The 19,497-nt window shown below is 55.8% G+C and overlaps 1 protein-coding gene across 1 annotated transcript in view; it reads right to left on the bottom strand.

Moving 5' to 3' along the window:
- RNF123 (ring finger protein 123) overlaps window positions 1-13,482 on the bottom strand; it is a 49,184-nt gene extending 35,702 nt beyond the window's left edge. The window contains exons 1-21 of the mRNA XM_040407443.1: window positions 13,387-13,482; window positions 13,069-13,154; window positions 12,718-12,802; window positions 8,957-9,030; window positions 4,459-4,556; window positions 4,337-4,391; window positions 4,098-4,183; window positions 3,930-4,016; window positions 3,785-3,852; window positions 3,589-3,714; window positions 3,241-3,355; window positions 3,068-3,172; window positions 2,870-2,995; window positions 2,707-2,799; window positions 2,556-2,629; window positions 1,831-1,948; window positions 1,616-1,715; window positions 1,477-1,538; window positions 1,327-1,398; window positions 1,137-1,257; window positions 956-1,057 (exon numbers count right to left, since the gene is read on the bottom strand). Coding sequence (XP_040263377.1) covers window positions 956-1,057; window positions 1,137-1,257; window positions 1,327-1,398; window positions 1,477-1,538; window positions 1,616-1,715; window positions 1,831-1,948; window positions 2,556-2,629; window positions 2,707-2,799; window positions 2,870-2,995; window positions 3,068-3,172; window positions 3,241-3,355; window positions 3,589-3,714; window positions 3,785-3,852; window positions 3,930-4,016; window positions 4,098-4,183; window positions 4,337-4,391; window positions 4,459-4,556; window positions 8,957-9,030; window positions 12,718-12,802; window positions 13,069-13,150 — 1,849 coding nt within the window. The 5' untranslated portion in view covers window positions 13,151-13,154; window positions 13,387-13,482. The remainder of the gene's footprint in view (window positions 1-955; window positions 1,058-1,136; window positions 1,258-1,326; window positions 1,399-1,476; window positions 1,539-1,615; window positions 1,716-1,830; window positions 1,949-2,555; window positions 2,630-2,706; window positions 2,800-2,869; window positions 2,996-3,067; window positions 3,173-3,240; window positions 3,356-3,588; window positions 3,715-3,784; window positions 3,853-3,929; window positions 4,017-4,097; window positions 4,184-4,336; window positions 4,392-4,458; window positions 4,557-8,956; window positions 9,031-12,717; window positions 12,803-13,068; window positions 13,155-13,386) is intronic.
- Between the last annotated feature and the right edge of the window lie 6,015 nt (window positions 13,483-19,497).

The raw sequence follows: 19,497 nt of genomic DNA, 5'->3' as shown, positions 1-19,497 counted from the left end.
GCACATCTGCCCCCCCATTCACTGACCACGGCGGCACAGCTGCCCCCCCATTCACTGACCACGGCGGCACAGCTGCCCCCCATTCACTGACCACGGCGGCACAGCTGCCCCCCCATTCACTGACCACGGCGGCACAGCTGCCCCCCATTCACTGACCACGGCGGGACAGCTGCCCCCCCATTCACTGACCACGGCAGGACAGCTGCCCCCCCATTCACTCAGCTGCCCCCCCCCATTCACTCAGCTGCCCCCCCCCATTCACTGACCACAGCGGCACAGCTGCCCCCCCATTCACTCAGCTGCCCCCCCCATTCACTGACCACGGCGGCACAGCTGCCCCCCCATTCACTGACCACGGCGGCACAGCTGCCCCCCATTCACTGACCACGGCGGCACAGCTGCCCCCCATTCACTGACCACGGCGGCACATCTGCCCCCCCATTCACTGACCACGGCGGCACAGCTGCCCCCCCATTCACTGACCACGGCGGCACAGCTGCCCCCCATTCACTGACCACGGCGGCACAGCTGCCCCCCATTCACTGACCACGGCGGCACAGCTGCCCCCCATTCACTGACCACGGCGGGACAGCTGCCCCCCCATTCACTGACCACGGCAGGACAGCTGCCCCCCCATTCACTCAGCTGCCCCCCCCCATTCACTCAGCTGCCCCCCCATTCACTGACCACAGCGGCACAGCTGCCCCCCCATTCACTCAGCTGCCCCCCCCATTCACTGACCACGGCGGCACAGCTGCCCCCCCATTCACTGACCACAGCGGCACAGCTGCCCCCCATTCACTGACCACGGCGGCACAGCTGCCCCCCATTCACTGACCACGGCGGCACAGCTGCCCCCCACCCGTTGACCACAGCTACACTCCCCACTGACTCCAGCAGCCGAACCCCCCCCCCCCATATCTCAGCAGAGAGCCCCCCTCCCCCTAACTCCCACCTTTCAGCATCTTCCGTAGGTGAGACAGAAGACCCCCGAGCCTCTGCAGGTCAAAGTAATCCACCTTCCCATTGTAGAAGAGTTGGGGTGGCACGTAGGCATCTGAGGGGAACACAGGGCAGAATGAGGACGAGCATGAGAACCCCCCACAAATCACAGAGCCCCCCGCACGTCACCGCACCCTCACTGCAGAGCGCCGTCGGACAGCGGCTGTGGTAATCCTCCCAGCAGCCTCGGAGGGCGGTGATGAGGCGGTGCAGGAAGCAGACCATGTACTCCGGGGGGCACAGGACGGTCGGGTTCTGGGGAGAGAGGACAATCAGACCCCCGCCACCATTACCATGGTAACAGAGGAGACCCCCAGCGCTCACCCCTCGGTTACTGGCGTTCTCCTGCAGGAATTTCCGGAACTTGTTGAGGAATATGTAGCGGGAGGCTTCGCCCTGCGGAGACAGAGTAACCCTTTAGTGTCTGGGGGGGGAGGGGGGGTGTGAAGGGGGTGCACTCCAGGCCGCACTCACCGCCCCCTTGTCCTTGTTGTTCAGCAGGAGTCTCAGGATCTGCACCTGCAGCTCTTCCACCACTGGAAAAGAAGCCATGACAGTCACCCCCGACCAACGGCCGCGCCCGGGGAGGAAAGGGTTAAGGCCCCAACACTACCTTCAATGCGCTTCTTCAGCCGCATGCAGCCGCGCTCGTAGGCCCGCCTCCTCAGCCGCTCCTCGCCCGTCTCCTCCGCCGGCTCCTTGATTTCTTTCCCCTTAAATGGAGCAATAATTTACAAGATGTGGAAACCGCCAGCGCAGCGCCCAGCGGACGCCCCGGCGCTGATGGAGGAGGTGCCCCAGCGTGAGGCGCCACGTGCCACTGCTCACCTCTTTGTTGAATTGGTTTGGCCACCAGGTGGTTGGGATGAGCTCCTGCAGCCCGGCCTCCTCCACCCGCAGCGGGCTCTTGATGAAGAAGAAGACGACCGAGCGCAGGACGTCAAATCTATGAGCACAGCGCTAAGGATGAGCCAAGACGGCGGACGGCAGAGAGCGCGCGCAGGTACCGCCCCACCCACCGACGTCCCGCCCCACATCCACCGACGTCCCGCCCCACCCACACCACATCCACCGACGTCCCGCCCCACCCACACCACATCCACCGACGTCCCGCCCCACCCACACCACATCCACCGACGTACCGCCCCACCCACCAACGTACCGCCCCACCCACACCACCGACGTCCCGCCCCAACCACACCACATCCACTGACGTCCCGCCCCACCCACGCCCCATCCCCCCGACATACCGCCCCACCCACCGACGTACCGCCCCAACCACACCAAATCCACCGACGTCCCGCCCCACCCACGCCCCATCCCCCCGACATACCGCCCCACCCACGCCCCATCCCGACATACCGCCCCACCCACCGACGTACCGGCCCACCCACACCCACCGACGTACCGCCCCACCCACTGACGTACCGCCCCACCTACGCCATATCCCCCGACATACCGCCCCACCCACGCCCCATCCCCCCGACATACCGCCCCATCCCCCCGACATACCGCCCCATCCCCTGTGCCCCTGGCGCAGTCACCCAGGATACAGGACGTTGCTGAGCAGATATTTCCGCGACTTTTCATGCCTCAGGATGGCGATCGTCAGGCGCAGGTAGTGGATCTGTGTGAAGACGACGGCGGTTACTGGAAGTGCGGGACCGGCGCACGGTCAACCCCCCCCCCGGGTCAGGGACCTACCTGCAGTCCCAGGTCAGGCACAATGGGCGAGAAGCGATACGCACGGAGCAGAGACATCATCAGCTGCTTGAGGAACTCGTGGATCTCGTAGTCCTGCAGGACACACAAGGCTCAGACCAGTCTCTGCACTCCCCCCGCTGCCCACCAGAGGGCGCCCACTCACCTCCATCAGCAGCCACATGAGGTCCAAGAGATGCTGGATGAGCGGGTGCTCCCCAACTGCACCCCCTCCCTCCAGGATCCCCAGGAGGAAGTTCATGAGGACGTCCTCCACCAGATAAACCTTACACTGTGGAGGAGAAGAGGGGTGAGAAGGGAGCAGCCAATCCTGAGGACACAGAGGACAACATGGCGGACCTACCATCAAGGGGGCAAAGTGGTTAAATATGTGCGCCAGGGTGATGAGTACGGTGGGCTCACCCTGCAGCTGCCACGTGGTGGGGTCCTTGTCCACCAGACGCCCCTCCTGTCAATAGATGAGACTCAGTCCAGGGATCGGCACTCAGTGGTCATGTGACCCAGAAAAGGACTTACCTGCACGTCTATCCTGGTGCTCAGGACGTTCTTTAGATATCCCAGCAGCCTCTGGGCCTTGAGGAGATCGGTGGCGGGAGGATCCTGAAGAGGGCGGTATCCGTCCACAGGATATGTGAGAGCGGCCATTAAGGAGACATCGCAGGAGTTAAAGGGGCGGGCAGCAGGCTTTCTATTAGATGCTGCTTGCTGTCAGTGAACCCCCCCGCCCGGTCCTGATCACACAGCAGAGGCCTTGTTACAATGGCATCCTCTGCTGAGTTTGTTACAATGTTTCAGTCTGAGACTACGACACTGATACATTGTAACAAGATGACATGATGCGGACCTGCCCACAGTGAAGGATATCGTAACGGGCGCGAGCCGAAGTTGAACGCCACCGACTCCTTAAAGGACAGGCTGATAGCAGGGAAGTAGGCCATGCCGGCGCCCCGGGAGAGGTCGCTGAAGGCGGTGCCCAGACTCACGCCGTTCCTGCAGAGAGAGGAGAGCGGTGAGGGGGCGTGGGCCGGCACGTGGCGGCTCTCACCGGACGTCTTCTTACAGGCAGAATGAGATGGATCCTTCGTCCAGGTCGATGAGGCAGCTGACGATGTCCCCGGCCGCCCAGGACTGAGAGGGAACAGACAGAGGTCACACCCATGTCACAGGCATCGGTCACGCCCCCCGCTTCTGCCCCCAGCACTCACCTTGCCGTAGTTGGTGGTGGTCACGTTCCATTTACGGACCCTGTTCCCATCATAGGCGTACGAATCTGGGGTGTCGCCAACGCCCTCCTGTGAGATCAGAGGGCACATGGTCACTGACCAGCCGCCCCAACCCTGTCTCCAGCCTGCCCGCTGGGTGCGCGGACTTACCTCCTGGTTGAAGCGGCAGCTCAGGGTGCACCAACCGATCTGCATGAGGCCCTGGGAAGAGATCAGCACCTCGTACAGCCACCGCCCTGCAGACGGAAAACAGCGGCGTCACATCGCTCCACTACAACTCCCAGCAGGTACTCAAATGCTGGGAGCTGCAGTTCACACCAGCAGCTATAGTGTAAGAATTAACCCTTAGTGCTGGCGGTACTGTAGAATGATGGCAGCACACGCCTCACCTTTGTAGACGCAGGTCGTGGCTCGGATAGAGCTGAAGTTACTGTGTCCAATCACCTGCAGGCAAAGATCAGCGTCAACCACAGGAGATCAGCGGGCATCAGAGCCAAGGACAGGTACTCACCCCCAGAAGATCATCATCCACCAATAACAGCCCTTCAAAGCCACTCGTGTGATCCAGGACGACGGTGGGGGGTCCAAGACGCCCATCCACAACGGGGTCTACAGCCAAGAGAAAAGAGAAGCCAAGAACTGAGGCTCCTCCCACTGACGGGCAACTATCTGACAGACAAAGTCAGACCCAAGAGGGGGCCTATTCTATACAGATCACACAGCCACCACTAGAGGGAGCTCACTACATACAGATCACACAGCCACCACTAGAGGGAGCTCACTACATACAGATCACACAGCCACCACTAGAGGGGGCTCACTACATACAGATCACACAGCCACCACTAGAGGGGGCTCACTACATACAGATCACACAGCCACCACTAGAGGGGGCTCACTACATACAGATCACACAGCCACCACTAGAGGGGGCTCACTACATACAGATCACACAGCCACCACTAGAGGGAGCTCACTACATACAGATCACACAGCCACCACTAGAGGGAGCTCACTACATACAGATCACACAGCCACCACTAGAGGGAGCTCACTACATACAGATCACACAGCCACCACTAGAGGGAGCTCACTACATACAGATCACACAGCCACCACTAGAGGGAGCTCACTACATACAGATCACACAGCCACCACTAGAGGGAGCTCACTACATACAGATCACACAGCCACCACTAGAGGGAGCTCACTACATACAGATCACACAGCCACCACTAGAGGGAGCTCACTACATACAGATCACACAGCCACCACTAGAGGGAGCTCACTACATACAGATCACACAGCCACCACTAGAGGGAGCTCACTACATACAGATCACACAGCCACCACTAGAGGGAGCTCACTACATACAGATCACACAGCCACCACTAGAGGGAGCTCACTACATACAGATCACACAGCCACCACTAGAGGGAGCTCACTACATACAGATCACACAGCCACCACTAGAGGGAGCTCACTACATACAGATCACACAGCCACCACTAGAGGGAGCTCACTACATACAGATCACACAGCCACCACTAGAGGGAGCTCACTACATACAGATCACACAGCCACCACTAGAGGGAGCTCACTACATACAGATCACACAGCCACCACTAGAGGGAGCTCACTACATACAGAGCACACAGCCACCACTAGAGGGGGCTCACTACATACAGATCACACAGCCACCACTAGAGGGAGCTCACTACATACAGATCACACAGCCACCACTAGAGGGAGCTCACTACATACAGATCACACAGCCACCACTAGAGGGAGCTCACTACATACAGATCACACAGCCACCACTAGAGGGAGCTCACTACATACAGATCACACAGCCACCACTAGAGGGAGCTCACTACATACAGATCACACAGCCACCACTAGAGGGAGCTCACTACATACAGATCACACAGCCACCACTAGAGGGAGCTCACTACATACAGATCACACAGCCACCACTAGAGGGAGCTCACTACATACAGATCACACAGCCACCACTAGAGGGAGCTCACTACATACAGATCACACAGCCACCACTAGAGGGAGCTCACTACATACAGATCACACAGCCACCACTAGAGGGAGCTCACTACATACAGATTACACAGCCACCACTAGAGGGAGCTCACTACATACAGATCACACAGCCACCACTAGAGGGAGCTCACTACATACAGATCACACAGCCACCACTAGAGGGAGCTCACTACATACAGATCACACAGCCACCACTAGAGGGAGCTCACTACATACAGATCACACAGCCACCACTAGAGGGAGCTCACTACATACAGATCACACAGCCACCACTAGAGGGAGCTCACTACATACAGATCACACAGCCACCACTAGAGGGAGCTCACTACATACAGATCACACAGCCACCACTAGAGGGAGCTCACTACATACAGATTACACAGCCACCACTAGAGGGAGCTCACTACATACAGATCACACAGCCACCACTAGAGGGAGCTCACTACATACAGATCACACAGCCACCACTAGAGGGAGCTCACTACATACAGATCACACAGCCACCACTAGAGGGAGCTCACTACATACAGATCACACAGCCACCACTAGAGGGAGCTCACTACATACAGATCACACAGCCACCACTAGAGGGAGCTCACTACATACAGATCACACAGCCACCACTAGAGGGAGCTCACTACATACAGATCACACAGCCACCACTAGAGGGAGCTCACTACATACAGATCACACAGCCACCACTAGAGGGAGCTCACTACATACAGATCACACAGCCACCACTAGAGGGAGCTCACTACATACAGATCACACAGCCACCACTAGAGGGAGCTCACTACATACAGATCACACAGCCACCACTAGAGGGAGCTCACTACATACAGATTACACAGCCACCACTAGAGGGAGCTCACTACATACAGATTACACAGCCACCACTAGAGGGAGCTCACTACATACAGATTACACAGCCACCACTAGAGGGAGCTCACTACATACAGATTACACAGCCACCACTAGAGGGAGCTCACTACATACAGATTACACAGCCACCACTAGAGGGAGCTCACTACATACAGATTACACAGCCACCACTAGAGGGAGCTCACTACATACAGATTACACAGCCACCACTAGAGGGAGCTCACTACATACAGATTACACAGCCACACTACATACAGATTACACAGCCACCACTAGAGGGAGCTCACTACATACAGATTACACAGCCACCACTAGAGGGAGCTCACTACATACAGATTATACAGTCACCACTAGAGGGAGCTCACTACATACATATTATACAGTCACCACTAGAGGGAGCTCACTACATACATATTATACAGTCACCACTAGGGGGAGCTCACTACATACAGATTATACAGCCTCCACTAGAGGGTGCTCACTACATACAGATACCACTAGAGGGAGCTCACTACATACAGATTATACAGCCACCACTAGAGGGTGCTCACTACATACAGATTATACAGCCACCACTAGAGGGAGCTCACTACATACAGATTATACAGCCACCACTAGAGGGAGCTCACTACATACAGATTATACAGCCACCACTAGAGGGAGCTCACTGCATACAGATTATACAGTCACCACTAGAGGGAGCTCACTACATACAGATTATACAGCCACCACTAGAGGGAGCTCACTACATACAGATTATACAGCCACCACTAGAGGGAGCTCACTACATACAGGTTATACAGTCACCACTAGAGGGAGCTCACTACATACAGGTTATACAGCCACCACTAGAGGAAGCTCACTACATACAGGTTATACAGTCACCACTAGAGGGAGCTCACTACATACAGATTATACAGCCACCACTAGAGCGAGCTCACTACATACAGATTATACAGCCACCACTAGAGGGAGCTCACTACATACAGATTATACAGCCACCACTAGGGGGAGCTCACTACATACAGATTATACAGCCACCACTAGAGGGAGCTCACTACATACAGATCATACAGTCACCACTAGAGGGAGCTCACTACATACAGATTATACAGCCACCACTAGGGGGAGCTCACTGCATACAGATTATACAGTCACCACTAGAGGGAGCTCACTACATACAGATTATACAGCCACCACTAGAGGGAGCTCACTACATACAGATTATACAGCCACCACTAGAGGGAGCTCACTACATACAGATTATACAGCCACCACTAGAGGGAGCTCACTACATACAGATTATACAGTCACCACTAGAGGGAGCTCACTACATACAGATTATACAGCCACCACTAGAGGGAGCTCACTACATACAGATTATACAGCCACCACTAGAGGGAGCTCACTACATACAGATTATACAGCCACCACTAGGGGGAGCTCACTACATACAGATTATACAGCCACCACTAGAGGGAGCTCACTACATACAGGTTATACAGCCACCACTAGAGGGAGCTCACTACATACAGGTTATACAGCCACCACTAGAGGGAGCTCACTACATACAGATTATACAGCCACCACTAGAGGGAGCTCACTACATACAGGTTATACAGTCACCACTAGAGGGAGCTCACTACATACAGGTTATACAGCCACCACTAGAGGGAGCTCACTACATACAGATTATACATCCACCACTAGAGGGAGCTCAGCTCACTACATACAGAATATACAGTCACCACTAGAGGGAGCTCACTACATACAGATTATACAGCCACCACTAGAGGGAGCTCACTACATACAGATTATACAGCCACCACTAGAGGGAGCTCACTACATACAGATTATACAGCCACCACTAGAGGGAGCTCACTACATACAGATTATACAGCCACCACTAGAGGGAGCTCACTACATACAGAATATACAGCCACCACTAGAGGGAGCTCACTACATACAGATTATACAGTCACTAGTAGTGATGGCAGCAGAATGTTATAATGTGTTTGGGGGGGGGGGGGGGGGGCCCCCCCCCTGTAGTATTATATGTCATCCGCTGTCACCTGCATTCTCTTGGTTCTCGGAGGTCAGCAGACGGTCGAGTCGCTCCTCAAGGTTCTGGAAAGTGAGAGGTTTTCTACACGGAAACACAGAGAGGAGAGTGAACATCATGTGTCCTGATAAGCGGCGCCTGACATTTGATCCAACTTTCTTTCTAATGACAGAGACGGCACATGCTGCAGAGCACCAGGACACACGGCGGCAGGGAGGGCGAAGCCAGGGCCGATCCTACACGGGGTGCAGTGGGTGCCCCGCACCCCAGCGCTGTCACCCGAAAGGCGCCGAGCGCAGGGCCGGACTGGCCTGCCGGGATAGCGGGAAATTTCCCGGTGGGCCGGCAAGCCTGAGTGCCGCAAGGCCGCGGCCCTGGTGACAAGTGGGGGCGGCCGCGGCAGGGCAGAGCAGGAGATGAGCGCCTCCATTGCGGAAGCGCTCATCTCCATAGTCATCTGTATTGCCGTCCTCAGGACAGTGATACAGATGTCTATGCTGCGGCAGAGGAGGGAGAGGTGTGTCCCCTCCTGTTCCTCTGATAGGCTATCAGAGGCCGGTGCAGGCGGCGCGATGACGTCATCGCGTCGCCTGAGCCGTATAGCGAGGGACACAGACGGAAGAGGCGGCCTGCATCGCATCGCATTGCTGGAGGTAAGTATAAGTGTATTATTTTTTTTTATTTTTTTATATAGGTACAATACTGGGCTGGCACATGATAAGGGGGGCTACTGGGCTGGCACATAAGGGGGGACGGCTGGGCTGGCACATGATAAGGGGGGCTACTGGGCTGGCACATAAGGGGGGACTACTGGGCTGGGCTGGCACATGATAAGGGGGGACTACTGGGCTGGCACATGATAAGGGGGGACTACTGGGCTGGCACATGATAAGGGGGGACTACTGGGCTGGCACATGATAAGGGGGGACTACTGGCACATGATATGGGGGGCTACTGGCACATGATATGGGGGCACTCTGGCTACTGGCACATGATAATGGGGGGGGATCTGGCTACTGGCACATGATATGGGGGGGGGGCTCTGGCTACTGGCACATGATATGGGGGGGGCTCTGGCTACTGGCACATGATAATGGGGGGGGATCTGGCTACTGGCACATGATATGGGGGGGGGCTCTGGCTACTGGCACATGATAAGGGGGGGGGCTCTGGCTACTGGCACATGATATGGGGGGCTACTGGCACATGATAAGGGGTCTACTGGCACATGATAAGGGGGGCTACTGGCACATGATAAGGGGGGCTACTGGCACATGATAAGGGGGGCTACTGGCACATGATAAGGGGGGCTACTGGCACATGATAAGGGGGGCTACTGGGCTGGCACATAAGGGGGGACTACTGGGCTGGGCTGGCACATGATAAGGGGGGCTACTGGGCTGGCACATGATAAGGGGGGACTACTGGGCTGGCACATGATAAGGGGGGACTACTGGGCTGGCACATGATAAGGGGGGGCTACTGGCACATGATATGGGGGGCTACTGGCACATGATATGGGGGCACTCTGGCTACTGGCACATGATATGGGGGCACTCTGGCTACTGGCACATGATATGGGGGGGGGGGCTCTGGCTACTGGCACATGATATGGGGGGGGCTCTGGCTACTGGCACATGATAATGGGGGGGGATCTGGCTACTGGCACATGATATGGGGGGGGGCTCTGGCTACTGGCACATGATAAGGGGGGGGCTCTGGCTACTGGCACATGATATGGGGGGCTACTGGCACATGATAAGGGGGGCTACTGGCACATGATAAGGGGGGCTACTGGCACATGATAAGGGGGGCTACTGGCACATGATAAGGGGGGCTACTGGGCTGGCACATGATAAGGGGGGACTACTGGGCTGGGCTGGCACATAAGGGGGGCTACTGGGCTGGCACATGATAAGGGGGGACTACTGGGCTGGCACATGATAAGGGGGGCTACTGGGCTGGCACATAAGGGGGGACTACTGGGCTGGGCTGGCACATGATAAGGGGGGCTACTGGGCTGGCACATGATAAGGGGGGACTACTGGGCTGGCACATGATAAGGGGGGACTACTGGCACATGATATGGGGGCACTCTGGCTACTGGCACATGATATGGGGGCACTCTGGCTACTGGCACATGATTTGGGGGGGGGCTCTGGCTACTGGCACATGATTTGGGGGGGGGCTCTGGCTACTGGCACATGATAAGGGGGGGGGCTCTGGCTACTGGCACATGATATGGGGGGCTACTGGCACATGATAAGGGGTCTACTGGCACATGATAAGGGGGTCTACTGGCACATGATAAGGGGGGCTACTGGCACATGATAAGGGGGGCTACTGGCACATGATAAGGGGGGCTACTGGCACATGATATGGGGGGCTCTGGCTACTGGCACATGATATGGGGGGCTCTGGCTACTGGCACATGATATGGGGGGCTCTGGCTACTGGCACATGATATGGGGGGCTCTGGCTACTGGCACATGATATGGGGGGCTCTGGCTACTGGCACATGATATGGGGGGCTCTGGCTACTGGCACATGATATGGGGGGCTCTGGCTACTGGCACATGATATGGGGGGCTCTGGCTACTGGCACATGATATGGGGGGGCTCTGGCTACTGGCACATGATATGGGGGGGCTCTGGCTACTGGCACATGATATGGGGGGCTCTGGCTACTGGCACATGATATGGGGGGGGGCTCTGGCTACTGGCACATGATATGGGGGGGCTCTGGCTACTGGCACATGACATTTATTTTGACTTGTCAAAGCCGTTGACTAAGTTATTGTCAAAGCAAATTGGTGGGGCTGAAGTTGGGGGCTGAAGTTGTTGCCATAGAAACATTGTAAAGGGGAGGAGTTAGTAAGATAACCACGCCCATGTGGGGGCGCCAGAAATATTTCTGCACCCAGGCGCCTGTGACCCTAGGATCGGCCCTGGGCGAAGCCATAACCGGGTCACTAGTGGGTGTGTTGGAGGCCACCATTACCTTCACCCCACTTTCCTGCAGCCCCGAGCGGCAGCTATGACAGGTCCATATGATGCTGCGAGGGCAGCCAAACTGTCACCCAGCTTTCCCAGAGTCAGATATTACAGACAGAAGGAGATGACTCCACAACTTATTAGAGTGGCGGTATGGTGGAGAGAAGCGGCGCAGGCCCTGAGGATGGAGGTGCAGAGGGGCGGTATGGTGGAGAGAAGCGGCGCAGGCCCAGAGGATGGAGGTGCAGAGTGGCGGTATGGTGGAGAGGAGAGGTGCAGGCCCTGAGGATGGAGGTGCAGAGGGGCGGTATGGTGGAGAGAAGCGGCGCAGGCCCAGAGGATGGAGGTGCAGAGTGGCGGTATGGTGGAGAGAAGAGGCGCAGGCCCTGAGGGTGGAGGTGCAGAGTGGCGGTATGGTGGAGAGAAGAGGCGCAGGCCCAGAGGATGGAGGTGCAGAGTGGCGGTATGGTGGAGAGAAGAGGCGCAGGCCCTGAGGGTGGAGGTGCAGAGTGGCGGTATGGTGGAGAGAAGCGGCGCAGGCCCTGAGGGTGGAGGTGCAGAGTGGCGGTATGGTGGAGAGAAGCGGCGCAGGCCCAGAGGAGGGAGGTGCAGAGTGGCGGTATGGTGGAGAGAAGCGAGGAAGGCCCTGAGGAGGGAGGTGCAGAGCGGCGGTATGGTGGAGAGAAGCGGCGCAGGGAGGGCTGCCGGGGCCCCGGCTGTTCTAATAGTATAATGTGCGGGGGAGGGTGGTGAGAGGGCTGGACCCCCGGTGCTTACCTGGACGCGGCGCCATGTTGCGCTCCCTCGCCGCCCGGGAAGACGCGGTGGAGATACTGACTCAGCAGCCGCTCGCTCACTATGCCTGCAACAAAGGGAACAGACCAGGAGGAGTTGTCAGCGGGCCCATTCTCTACAGCTCCGCTTGCTGCCAGTGAATAGAAATACTCCTGCAGGGAGCAGAACCCTCATGGTTTCCACTGTCCTGCTCACACAGCTGAGGGTCTGTTACAGCGCATTGGAGCAGGTAACGTCTGTCCACCTGTGCAATGACACACTGTAACAAAGCCTCAGCTGACAGGAAGCAGAGACCCTGAAGAAGCTTTCTTCCCCCAAGGCTCGGCCTCTTACCGGCCCCCCGGCTCTTCTCCGGCTCGGTGGACAGTCGGTAGTTCCTCCTGGTCAGCGACGGCCCGGAGCCTCTGGAAGCCATGACCCTGCGGACAGAGACAGCATTACATGTGGGAGGAGCCTGACAACTCACCACAGCCGCCCCTCTACTCTAGGCCCCTCCCCCGCGTAACCCGCTGACACAGCCCCCCCATAGTCACAGCTGACCCCGTATCCATAGTGATGAGGAGCAGTAATGGCGGCACACAGCGCTCTAGGGGTGACCCCGCCAGCACACGGGCTCCCCCAGCCTTTCAGCGGCGCCCCCGGGTGACTCACCCGCTGCAGGGTCAGCCTGCGCTCTCTGCCACCCGGCGACTCTGACTCCTCCCCTTAACCAAGCCCCACCTCTTCGTCCGCTTCCTGTTTGTTGTTTTTCTTTTTTTTTTTCCTTCAACAAACTTTATTCATCGTGTTCATGTGACGTGACTGCCGCCTGAGCCGCTGCCTTACAGGGCCTGCTGGGAGTTGTAGTGCCCTGTAGATATAGCCATGCTCCGCTGGTTCTTGTAGTTCTACAACATCCTGTTAGATGCAGAGCTGTGAAGAAAGCATGTCCCCCTCTAGAGGGCTTCACATGGACTGTGTCCTCCAGTCACACCCAGAGCTGCAGCTTTATGCTGAGGTTCAGTTTTCGTGCTGCAGTCGTATAATGAGTGCAGCCATCGTGTGATGGCCAACATGGTGAACACCGGGGCCACAGCAGAGAACATGGTGGCCACCGGGGCCACAGCAGAGAACATGGTGAACACCGGGACCACAGCAGAGAACATGGTGAACACCGGGGCCACAGCAGAGAACATGGTGGCCACCGGGGCCACAGCAGAGAACATGGTGAACACCGGGGCCACAGCAGAGAACATGGTGAACACCGGGGCCACAGCAGAGAACATGGTGAACACCGGGGCCACAGCAGAGAACATGGTGAACACCGGGGCCACAGCAGAGAACATGGTGAACACCGGGGCCACAGCAGAGAACATGGTGAACACCGGGGCCACAGCAGAGAACATGGTGGCCACCGGGGCCACAGCAGAGAACATGGTGAACACCGGGGCCACAGCAGAGAACATGGTGAACACCGGGGCCACAGCAGAGAACATGGTGAACACCGGGGCCACAGCAGAGAACATGGTGGCCACCGGGGCCACAGCAGAGAACATGGTGGACACCGGGGCCACAGCAGAGAACATGGTGGACACCGGGGCCACAGCAGAGAACATGGTGGCCACCGGGGCCACAGCAGAGAACATGGTGGCCACCGGGGCCACAGCAGAGAACATGGTGGCCACCGGGGCCACAGCAGAGAACATGGTGGACACCGGGGCCACAGCAGAGAACATGGTGGACACCGGGGCCACAGCAGAGAACATGGTGGACACCGGGGCCACAGCAGAGAACATGGTGGCCACCGGGGCCACAGCAGAGCACTGAGGAGAACATGGTGGCCACTGGGGCCACTGCAGAGAACATGGTGGCCACCGGGGCCACAGCAGAGAACATGGTGGCCACCGGGGCCACAGCAGAGAACATGGTGGACACCGGGGCCACAGCAGAGAACATGGTGGACACCGGGGCCACAGCAGAGAACATGGTGGACACTGGGGCCACAGCAGAGAACATGGTGGACACCGGGGCCACAGCAGAGAACATGGTGGACACCGGGGCCACAGCAGAGAACATGGTGGACACTGGGGCCACAGCAGAGCACTGAGGAGAACATGGTGGACACCGGGGCCACAGCAGAGCACTGAGGAGAACATGGTGGACACTGGGGCCACAGCAGAGCACTGAGGAGAACATGGACACCGGGGCCACAGCAGAGCACTGAGGAGAACATGGTGGACACCGGGGCCACAGCAGAGCACTGAGGAGAACATGGTGGACACCGGGGCCACAGCAGAGCACGGAGGAGAACATGGTGGACACCGGGGCCACAGCAGAGCACTGAGGAGAACATGGTGGACACCGGGGCCACAGCAGAGCACTGAGGAGAACATGGTGGACACCGGGGCCACAGCAGAGCACTGAGGAGAACATGGTGGACACCGGGGCCACAACAGAGCACTGAGGAGAACATGGTGGACACCGGGGCCACAGCAGAGCACTGAGGAGAACATGGTGGACACCGGGGCCACAGCAGAGCACTGAGGAGAACATGGTGGCCACTGGGGCCACTGCAGAGAACATGGTGGCCACCGGGGCCACAGCAGAGAACATGGTGGCCACCGGGGCCACAGCAGAGAACATGGTGGACACCGGGGCCACAGCAGAGAACATGGTGGACACCGGGGCCACAGCAGAGAACATGGCGGACACCGGGGCCACAGCAGAGCACGGAGGAGAACATGGTGGACACTGGGGCCACAGCAGAGCACGGAGGAGAACATGGCGGACACCGGGGCCACAGCAGAGCACGGAGGAGAACATGGCGGACACCGGGGCCACAGCAGAGCACTGAGAAGAACATGGTGGACACCGGGGCCACAGCAGAGCACTGAGGAGAACATGGCGGACACCGGGGCCACAGCAGAGCACGGAGGAGAACATGGAGGACACCGGGGCCACAACAGAGCACTGAGGAGAACATGGTGGACACCGGAGCCACAGCAGAGCACGGAGGAGAACATGGTGGACACCGGGGCCACAGCAGAGCACTGAGGAGAACATGGTGGACACTGGGGCCACAGCAGAGCACTGAGGAGAACATAGTGGACACCGGGGCCACAGCAGAGCATGGAGGAGAACATGGTGGACACCGGGGCCACAGCAGAGAACATGGTGGACACTGGGGCCACAGCAGAGCACTGAGGAGAACATGGCAGACACCGGGGCCACAGCAGAGCACGGAGGAGAACATGGAGGACACCGGGGCCACAACAGAGCACTAAGGAGAACATGGCGGACACCGGGGCCACAGCAGAGCACGGAGGAGAACATGGTGGACACCGGGGCCACAGCAGAGCACTGAGGAGAACATGGCGGACACCGGGGCCACAGCAGAGCACGAAGGAGAAGATGGTGGACACCGGGGCCACAGCAGAGCACTGAGGGGAACATGGTGGACACCGGAGCCACAGCAGAGCACTGAGGAGAACATGGTGGACACTGGGGCCACAGCAGAGCACGGAGGAGAACATGGTGGACACCGGGGCCACAGCAGAGCACTAAGGAGAACATGGTGGACACCGGGGCCACAGCAGAGCATGGAGGAGAACATGGTGGACACCGGGGCCACAGCAGAGAACATGGTGGCCACAGCAGAGAACATGGTGGACACTGGGGCCACAGCAGAGCACGGAGGAGAACATGGTGGACACCGGGGCCACAGCAGAGCACTAAGGAGAACATGGTGGACACCGGGGCCACAGCAGAGCATGGAGGAGAACATGGTGGACACCGGGGCCACAGCAGAGAACATGGTGGCCACAGCAGAGAACATGGCAGACACCGGGGCCACAGCAGAGCACAGAGGAGAACATGGTGGACACCGGGGCCACAGCAGAGCACGGAGGAGAACATGGTGGACACTGGGGCCACAGCAGAGCACTGAGGAGAACATGGTGGACACCGGGGCCACAGCAGAGCACTGAGGAGAACATGGCGGACACCGGGGCCACAGCAGAGCACGGAGGAGAACATGGTGGACACTGGGGCCACAGCAGAGCACTGAGGAGAACATGGTGGACACCGGGGCCACAGCAGAGCACGGAGGAGAACATGGTGGACACCGGGGCCACAGCAGAGCACTGAGGAGAACATGGTGGACACCGGGGCCACAGCAGAGCACTGAGGAGAACATGGTGGACACTGGGGCCACAGCAGAGCACGGAGGAGAACATGGTGGACACCGGGGCCACAGCAGAGCACTGAGGAGAACATGGCGGACACCGGGGCCACAGCAGAGCACGGAGGAGAACATGCTTCTAGTGTCGAGATGGACGGCGCCATGGAAAATGAAAAGTCAGCAAATTCTGAATGGCACCGATTCTCTCCTGAGCCACGTGTGGTTCCGTGCCATGTGGACACTGCTCCACTCAGGTTACAGAACACCATGGCAGCTTTTTCTCCCATTAACCCTGTTTTCTTAAAATGTGAAAAAATCCTGCCACGTGTGACCTTCAGCCGACAGTGCGCTAGAAAAACGCCGTGGTGACCGTGCGACTGCACACCGGACTACTGGGGGGGGATGCAATTACATATTAGGCTACATTCATATGAACGTACTTTGTTTCCGTATTTTTTGCGGATGGGATGAGGATCCATTCATTTCAATGGGTCCGCAAAAAATCTGGACAGCACACCGCGTGCTATCCGCGTCCGTATGTCCGTGAAAAAATCTAGAGCCTGTCTTATGACAAGAGCAGCCTAATAGTTTTGTCAGAAGACTGAAAACAATAGATGGCGCTGTTCATCACTCACTGGCGCCCTCTATTGGGTCCATAGTCTTATGACAAGATTATTAGTGTAGTCTTTTGCATAGAATATTCGCGATCTTCACTAGGATGATATCTGACACTGGGAAAGCTGGGTAATAACTCAGTGTAGATGGCGAATATTCCATGCAAAAGGCTGCACTAATAAGCTTGTCAGAAGACTATTCATGCACAGTTAGGGAGGTTCATCATCTGGAAATCACTCAGAAGGTAAACCTACTTTATAAGGTAATAATTACAATAAATCCCACAAGACAATGTATGTTTTGGACAGCTGCAGGTAATGATCTAGCGGAGAACATGAGTAGGGTACGCCGCCCCAGGGACAGTGATATGTGACCACTGGCGGTCCAGACGTATGGTACCAGGAGATCTATGCTGGATCCAACGCCCCCGCTCTGTCCTTCCACTGCAATGTTCCAGGGGGTTCAGGAGGAGAAAATAAGGGAGACCTGGCCCTATGATGCTGAGGGGCCCCGCCGAGGTGCGGAGGTATCGCCCCCTATTGGAGCCACCCCACTTATCGATGACTGACCCTGGATAGCGTTTCCTCTGTCAGGGGATAGTCATGATGGATAGTTGGCCCGATGGCCGAGGAACTGGATAGTAAACGGACCTTTATAATATGTGAATGAGCCCTCTAGCAGCGGGCCGGGCGGTTACTTGCTGGGAGCAGCCGCATCCTCCGCTCATAATGAGCCCCCTCCGCATGCTGATTGACAGGGCCAGCGAACGCGCTCGTCCTCTGGCCGGCCCTGTCCGCGTTCAAAATCTGAACGGTTACCAGCAAGTAACCGCCCGGCCTGCTGCTAGAGGGCTCATTCACATATTATAAAAGTCCGTTTTTTGAAGAAACTACAGAACGGAAATCAGTAAGAGCGTTATATATTCATATATCAGTAAGAGCGTTATATATACATATATCAGTAAGAGCGGTATATATTCATATATCAGTAAGAGCATTATATATTCATATATCAGTAAGAGCGTTATATATTCATATATCAGTAAGAGCGTTATATATTCATATATCAGTAAGAGCGTTATATATTCATATATCAGTAAGAGCGTTATATATTCATATATCAGTAAGAGCGTTATATATTCATATATCAGTAAGAGCGTTATATATTCATATATCAGTAAGAGCGTTATATATTCATATATCAGTAAGAGCATTATATATACATATATCAGTAAGAGCCTTATATATTCATATATCAGTAAGAGCATTATATATACATATATCAGTAAGAGCGTTATATATTCATATATCAGTAAGAGCTTTATATATACATATATCAGTAAGAGCATTATATATTCATATATCAGTAAGAGCGTTATATATTCATATATCAGTAAGAGCGTTATATATTCATATATCAGTAAGAGCGTTATATATACATATATCAGTAAGAGCGTTATATATACATATATCAGTAAGAGCGTTATATATACATATATCAGTAAGAGCGTTATATATTCATATATCAGTAAGAGCGTTATATATTCATATATCAGTAAGAGCGTTATATATTCATATATCAGTAAGAGCGTTATATATACATATATCAGTAAGAGCGTTATATATTCATATATCAGTAAGAGCGTTATATATTCATATATCAGTAAGAGCGTTATATATACATATATCAGTAAGAGCGTTATATATTCATATATCAGTAAGAGCATTATATATTCATATATCAGTAAGAGCATTATATATACATATATCAGTAAGAGCGTTATATATACATATATCAGTAAGAGCGTTATATATTCATATATCAGTAAGAGCGTTATATATACATATATCAGTAAGAGCGTTATATATTCATATATCAGTAAGAGCGTTATATATTCATATATCAGTAAGAGCGTTATATATACATATATCAGTAAGAGCGTTATATATTCATATATCAGTAAGAGCGTTATATATTCATATATCAGT

The sequence above is a fragment of the Bufo bufo genome, chromosome 9 (assembly GCF_905171765.1).
Source record: "Bufo bufo chromosome 9, aBufBuf1.1, whole genome shotgun sequence".
Taxonomy (NCBI): Eukaryota; Metazoa; Chordata; class Amphibia; order Anura; family Bufonidae; genus Bufo; species Bufo bufo.
Note: the sequence above shows the minus strand (reverse complement) of the source record. Positions and strands in the feature narration are given on the sequence as shown.